Source organism: Hermetia illucens, chromosome 2 (genome assembly GCF_905115235.1).
Source record: "Hermetia illucens chromosome 2, iHerIll2.2.curated.20191125, whole genome shotgun sequence".
Lineage (NCBI taxonomy): Eukaryota > Metazoa > Arthropoda > Insecta > Diptera > Stratiomyidae > Hermetia > Hermetia illucens.
Window position 1 is genome coordinate 162713464 of NC_051850.1, and position 7612 is coordinate 162721075.

General features: G+C 42.7%; 1 protein-coding gene across 1 annotated transcript; it reads left to right on the forward strand.

The window, feature by feature from the left end:
- Positions 1 to 6785: 6785 nt before the first annotated feature.
- LOC119648925 (flexible cuticle protein 12-like) lies at positions 6786 to 7334 on the forward strand. The gene is made up of 2 exons (XM_038050831.1): positions 6786 to 6972; positions 7100 to 7334. The coding sequence occupies exons 1-2, from the start codon at positions 6845 to 6847 to the stop codon at positions 7287 to 7289; spliced, it is 318 nt and encodes a 105-aa protein (XP_037906759.1). The 5' UTR covers positions 6786 to 6844; the 3' UTR covers positions 7290 to 7334.
- Positions 7335 to 7612: the final 278 nt, after the last annotated feature.

The following is a 7612-nucleotide window of genomic DNA, read 5'->3' on the forward strand; positions in this document are numbered from 1 at the left end:
TGCAATATATGATTGCCAATCACCCTTTTGTGGGGTATAGCACGTCAACTGCACCTAGCCGCCATCGTTCGTGTTTGCCTGAAACGCACTTCTGTTCTCCCTACGATTTCCTGAGATTGCCGCACTCCTTCCCAACTGTTCTGCGTCAAGTGCTCTTGGGGCGACCCACTTGTTGGCCATCTTGGTAGAGTGGATTCCACTGCATGGCGTAGTCAGCAATGCAATTGTCGCCTCTACTACTACGTTACTACGTATAAGTACTCATAAGACCATCCATACTTGAAGGGTCCAGCTTCCCGTTTTCGGACTTGTTTCAGGTTTTGTGGCAAACAGAAACTTATTAAAATCGGGTCAGTGTCTATCCGTCTGTTACATGCACTTTTCTCGGTAACGATTATACCTATTGACACAATGCGGTGAAGGTCATTGTTCTACGTACATGCAAAAAGGGGTGTGATATTTTTTCCATCGAATATAGTTATGGGGATTTTGGCAACAGGCGTAAAAGGGGGAGTGGTCACTCATTTAAAAAATCTATTAAATCCAAATATCTTGAAAAAAAATCAACACGATGTCTAGATACAACGTCTTTGTCTCAAGACACTCTTTATTCCGATATCTACTCAAATAAAGCTAGATTTAGGATAGTTTCGACTACCACGGATCGCTCCTGCAATACTTATTCAATTGACCTTCTGGATCTGTGCCAGTAGCTCTCTGCTGTTAAAAATGTTTAGCCTCGACCGGAATCATCAAAATGGGCTTTATTATGGATGCGAACATTCAATGAACACATTGCAGTGAAAATGCATCGTAGTCCTACAGCACTAGAGCAATCTGAATAATTTCTGATATTATTCTTGGACATGATGCTTGCACATAAACGAGTCGAGATGTTGCTCCTAAATACTTGGCTGTTTATACTATCTGGATTTCTGCTCCGGAGAGGTTGGCTACTTTGATTTTGGGAATAAATATCATCTCTATATTGCGCCAATTAATGAGTATTATATGTTACTCGTATATGTTCAAAATATGTAGACCCAGAGCATTAATTTCCTCTTTTACTAAGATAGAAACGATGCCCACTAATCCCACAGATTTGTATCCATGGAACGAGCAAACGTGGATTTTACTTTACGACTATTCACGCTGTTTTCATGTTTTAGGTTCGAGGGTTATATGCATGTCGACCCTGAAATGCATTAGGCACATTAGTCTCCTCGCAAAAGCGCTTCCATGACAATCGTTTAACCGACCTGCGTATCTTTGTACCGATCCCACCAACCAGAATACAGAACTCTGTCGCTCCTTTTCGCATTGACGTTCATACTAGTTATAATTAAATGGATTTTTGTTCTCAATTCTGTCACTGGGGTTTGGTGCTCCTCCTAGCCGCTCAACACTAGTTGGTACGTCGCTTCTATTTTTTGCTGTTTTTGAATTGGAGCCGGTGGAGGTTTCTCTTGAGGGCGTCGATCCCTCGCATGTCATTCTACAAAATTCACGTGTCAATACGTTGCAAATATTCAAACAAACGAGGGGATTCGCGTAAACCTAGAGAGATAAACCAAACCGCGAGCTAAAGCTTGAAAAGTAAAAAAAAACGACAGTTCGACCGCGCGCGAGAAGTCAGATCAGAGTGCTGCGATCGAGAAGGGGAGAACCACGACGGATCTCAGTCTCAATCCCGATTTCTTCTGCCTCAAATGTTTATTGAGGCGCAGCTTGCGAGGTTCTCTTCTTTTCTTGACACCCTTTGACGACTATTTTGGAGGATGCCCCTTAGTTAAAGTTTGGTGGGGTTCACGAGGAGGAGAAAGAAGGAATCCCTTAAAGTGACAAACTCTCTTGTTGTATTAAGTATTATAATGAAAGTGAAACAAAAGAAAAATAAGAAAATAAAATAGAAAAATAAAGAGGAAAATTATGCGGAGATTGCCTACCTTATCCCTAAAGAGGACACGATGCAGGACCCCGCAGACTTATGACTGATTACTTGGTTACCAACCCTCTACAACGTCATATACATACGTCATACATAACGTCCATCATTAGAGGAATGGTCAATGCGCACCTCGAGGCCAACAACATTCTGTCCGAGGAGCAGCAGGGCTGCTGAATCGGTTCAAGGAGTTGCAAAGAGCAACTCATTATTGACTCGGTAGTTGTAGGACAAGCAACTAGAGGCCAAAGAAACGTCTTTAGCTGCTGTATCGATTATGCCAAGGCTTTCGGCAGCGTTCTGCATCGCATTGATCGTAAACTAATAAAGTTTTTGGCGACAGTCATGGAAGGATGGCACACTACCTTATCAGTGCCTTCCTTTGAGGGCGCCGATGCCTCAGAGCCTATCCACATACGGAGAGGCATCTTAAAGGGGGATTCGTTGAGTCACCTTTGGTTTTGTATGACACTGAACCCTCTTTCTTGGCGACGAAATGATGCTAAAGGGCAATGTTTTGCAAAAAAGAATGGCCTGTGTGCTAAGTGCGAACTGACACTCTTGATGTACTTATGCAGATGACATCACTCTTGGATTAGACAAGGGTCGAGTTCAAGCCATCCGTTGGTGGTGACCTCCACATCGAAGCTATGGCCGAGACAGACTTCTACAAATACATAGGAATCTTCCAAGGAACTCATGCTCGAGTTGGTGATCTGAAGTATGGTCTGCTGTCCGCATTCTTACGACGTATAAAGTTGATGCTGAAATAGCATCTATAGAGGATCGAGTGCATTGAAGTTATTCGCTATTCCTTTACTGGCTTATGCATTCGGAATATTGCTGTGGGCGAAGACCGATCTGGAAGACGTCCAGCGGCGGATAGGAACTACTATGTCCAAATTCCGAATGCATCATCCAAACTCTGCCAATGATCCCGATGAATTGAAGTCGAAGACACGTGAATTGTCTTTGGAAAGCATTTGTTGATTTACATTTGTCGAATAGATGGTTATGTGCTGGGGAGCTCTTTACTTAGACGGAAGGATTCATGTGTGCCATTCAGGACAGTGTGGTCGCCACCCGAGCTGGGTGGAGAATGATCCGTGCAGAATGTGTGGTTCGGCGTTGGAGACGTTGGACCATCTCATTTCTGGCTGTACTGTTATGGCACCGGTGCAATACATCACCAGGCGTAATGCTGTATGTAAGGTTATCCATCAAAACCTTGCATACAAGCATGGGTTGACCACAAGAACATGTCCGGTTTACTGACATGAGCCGCAAGCAGTACTTGATAGTTCTACTTGCGGCATGTATTGGGACCGGCAAGTGTAAATGATCGCGATATTCCACATAATAAGCCTGACGTACTGTTACTTGGCAAGACAAGTCGCTCCGCCTATATTATTGATGTTGCTATCCTCCCTAACACCGACATCGAACGGAAATACGTGGAGAAGAAGGTGAACTATGAGCCACTGGCTCGGGAAATCAAAGAAATTTGGCGTCTCGAACGGGTGGTTGTAGTTCCCATAATATTGTCAACTACAGGTATTGTACCTAAATCCCTCACAGCTTCCCTTAATGTCCTGGGACTTTCGCACAGTCTGATTCAAACCATGCCGTAGTACACCATTCTGCATACGAGCTCGATGTTGCGGGGGGTTCTCGATGGATTCTCCCATTGACTGTCACCGGCCGCCACCACCAGCGCCGATTTATAATTTAAGTAGGTGGGACTCTCCGAGCCTAAATGTTTGGCATTTAGTGCTAGTATTAGGTAAAGTTCGCCATGTGCTGAGATTGTGACAACTAGTAAATAATAATCGTTGGCGCAACAATCCATATTGAAGCCCCTTGAAGCCTATAAGAGCACTTCATTCAAGACCGTAACGGTACACTACAGGATTACAGTACCCTGAAGGAGACAATGTGATCAGCATTGCACAATCCCGAGATTATTTCCCTGATTTGACTTAGGTACTCATTCACCGCTGAGTCGACTGGTATCCGACGTCAAATCACGATACAAATTCCACTGCCACCAGTGAGATTTGAACCGCGACCATCCGTACGATTGCCTTGTGGTCTAATCACTCAGCTATCAGGAAACCATTATTAAAAGCACTTCAAATGGGGAAGCGGTCGATCTTCCGCGATTAAGAGGGAAGAAAAGAAGGAGGAGATTGCAAATTGAAAGGTCTTTACCTACGCATTTAACGATACCGATAGATGGAATAATCAGCATCTGTTCATTGGCCCGTTGAGCTAGGGTTTGACAATAAACTCAAAATATTGCCAAAATGTTGTAAGAAGGACCTAAAAGGATAGAAATGCATGGGCTAGCAACCCGCAAAAATCTATTCTGCTGCCTAAACATTAAGGACGCCTCGGATTGAGATTGCTGTAACAGGTATGACCTTTGGCTATCGAAAAACTCGTTGATTCATTGATGTACCTATGCTCCCTAAAAATGATCTCAATGATTTTAATTAGAATTCCAACGATATTGGCTGGACTAAGCAAAGTGGGATGGTGGGATTCTAGAGCATGTACCTCTTCCTTTGGTGGTGCTTTGCTTTTGTACGTTAGTAGACGTGAATCCGATATCGGGTTGTCGAAAAGGCGCGCGTTTGTGATCTCAAATTCGCTTTCTGACAGGATCACCACTTCGATTAAGTAGTATTAATGATATTGATCAGAAGAATGCGTCTAAAGGTGGAATTAGGGTGAGGATTGGTGATGTGAATGCAAGGCAAGATTTTGCTCGGGCATGTGATATGGAGGTGTAGTCTTAATGATCACAACAACAACAGCAAAACGTTTGCAGACTTCGCCAACTTTCCCCGCCTCGTCATCGACGCCGCCAACGGCATGTTGCCCAAGGACAGGGTCTGAATAAGGTTTCGACTAATCGGCTACCAACTTCTAACCAGACATCGACCTTATTACGATCAACAGTAGATTCAGGAGTTATTGGTGAGGTCCTAACGGAGGCTTCAAAAGGCTTAATTGCCTGATAGTCGCTTACTTTCTTTTGCGTGTTGCTACTATATTTGCTCGCCGCAAAATAGAGCGTCGGCCCCGGCTTCCAAACTAAATACTTTCTCCGCGTTCCGGCTGTCGTCCAGCAGTATTAATATTTGCTTACCTTGCAAACGACACAATTTTTTAGCAACCCGCCCCACATATCGATGGACGGTCACTAAAATTGCTCTTGCCTCTGAGACGAATGAAGGTGTCAGGCACGCCTTAGAAGGACACTACTAGGTTTGACTGACTAGGCGAATATAGAGACGGATTGTCGGACGAAGGGGGTTGGGAAAGGTATCGTTGGTTACAAGTACTGGTGAACACAAGTTTCTACAAGTGTCTTTACCATGACAAAGTACAAAAAGTCAAGCCTAGCATGCGTCAAAAGAAAAAAAAGTTTCACTCTGAGAGAGAGAGGAGAGGACACAGTTGAAGAGATGGAAGGGGCGCTTCATAACGATTCTCAGGAGAGTCCCCCTTTTTGTAGACTACGATTGCAAACCAGCGCAACCTGGGTGTACGGACAAGGCAGCATTCTTTCATCGATAATATTCCTTCTCGTTATCGGTGATGTCCTTGATGTTGCCTTGTCTAGGGAATGTGTAGGGCTTCGATCGATCATGACGAATCATGAACCAAATTACCTTCTATTTGTCGAAGGAGTCAAGCTGAATAGAGCTGAAAATTAACATTCGAGTGAGGTTTGCTTGTTATTGCAAATATAGGGGTATCGTTCAAGGTCTTTGCTGGGATTTTCACTTTTGATTAATTCTGAATTATTTACGGTTAGACAGAATTTAATCCTTAAAAGCCCAAGCATGGAAATGATCCGACAAGCATATAGCATTGAAAGCTTATCACAAGCTCAAGTAGAACAAAATGTTTAAAGTAGATCAGTCCACCAACCTCCAAAACCGAAAAGGAGGAACGTGTGCCAGATTTGTTGAACACGGACAGGCTGTTTGTATGATAGCGGGGATGGACGGGATTGTATGCAATATCATCGGTGAGAATCTGGGGATGAGGAAGATTTGCGCCAAGTTTGTCCCGAAAGTGCTGACTTATGAGCAGAAACTAACCCATGCTGTATTTCAAAAGATCTTTTTGGCCACGACAATGTGTCATCTTACACCTCCTCCGTCGTTGCTGATTACCTGACAATAAATGGAACCGAAGATTTTTTTCTGTTTCCAAAAGTGAAAACCAATCCCAAAGGACACCACCGCGGGTTCCTGAGTTCTGTTAAAACCGCTTAGGGAGGGCTCTAAAGGATATTTCGGTTGCTGATTTCCAGGAAGCGTACACGTCGTGGAAAACTCGCCTGCAGAAGTGTGTTGATGCTTAGGGAGCTTCAAAGGCTTCGTATCGCTATTTCCAATAAATTTTGTTTACTTTCAATATATACCTTTTATATGCTTTTGATTGGCACAGGAAAGACATTTTCTGATGATAACCTTTTAACATCTGAAAACATATTTATCAAAATCACCTCCTGCTTTGAGAGAACATAAAAAACTTATGCATATATGCAGAGCGACATATGTATATTCAGTATTTTGTCTAAGCATCGCGTAGGATAGACAGCGACATTATAATGTGTGAATAGATTTTATTTCTTTATAAGAATTTGAATATTTCTACGGGGAAAATGGTAGATTTTGAATATTGTTTCTCTTAAAATTGTTTTCTCGCTTTTGATTATTTATTCACGAATAGTCAAAGTATCATTTACGAGCAATCCTGCTGGCCAGAAGCCGACTACAACCGGCACCTGTTCTAATCTAGGTATAAAAGACAAAGTGGCTCTGTATCTGGTTACTAGTTAGATATTCTGTGTCTGGAAAAGACGAAAATCGCTGAAAAATGAAATTCATTGTCGTTTTAGCTGTTCTTGTAGCTGCTGCCGTCGCAGGACCAGTGGACGAATCAAAAAATGCTCAAATCCTTCGTTTTGAAAGCGACAATATCGGCACAGATGGATACAAATTCGCGTAAGTTTCAATCTAAGTTGTTGAAAGACAAAAAACACGTAACTAATCTGTAGAGAAACCAAAAATTAACGCGTCTAATGTCAAGGCTTAATTGATTAACTTGATTAATAATTTTTCTGAATTTCAGCTACGAAACCAGCGATGGCATCGCGCGTCAAGAACAAGCTGAGCTCAGGAACATTGGAACCGAGAACGAAGCCATCGCCGTTAGCGGTACTGTATCGTGGGTTGACAAAGACGGGCAAAGCTACACCTTGAACTACGTCGCAGACGAAAATGGTTTCCGGCCAGAAGGTGCTCACTTACCGCGTGTCTGAATTTCTAGTTTGTATCCAATAAAAAAAATCTGAAAAGATATAAAATTTGTTTGATCTTATCTCATCTGCGTATCTCTCACCTTTCCGAAGCGTGGTGCCATTTGCATAAAATTCTAATGGGAAAGAGATGCTAATCTGGAATAATGTACCGATTTGTTTCGACTTAATTCAAATCGATTTTCTATTTGCCCATGAAATTTGGAGTCTATTAACCTTTTCTAATGGATATCCTTCGCCTCTGGAGCAAGCAAATCAGCGAGTATAGTGAAGATAGGTGTAAAACATTTATTAATGAGATAAGGGTGTGGATAACATGCATAGAA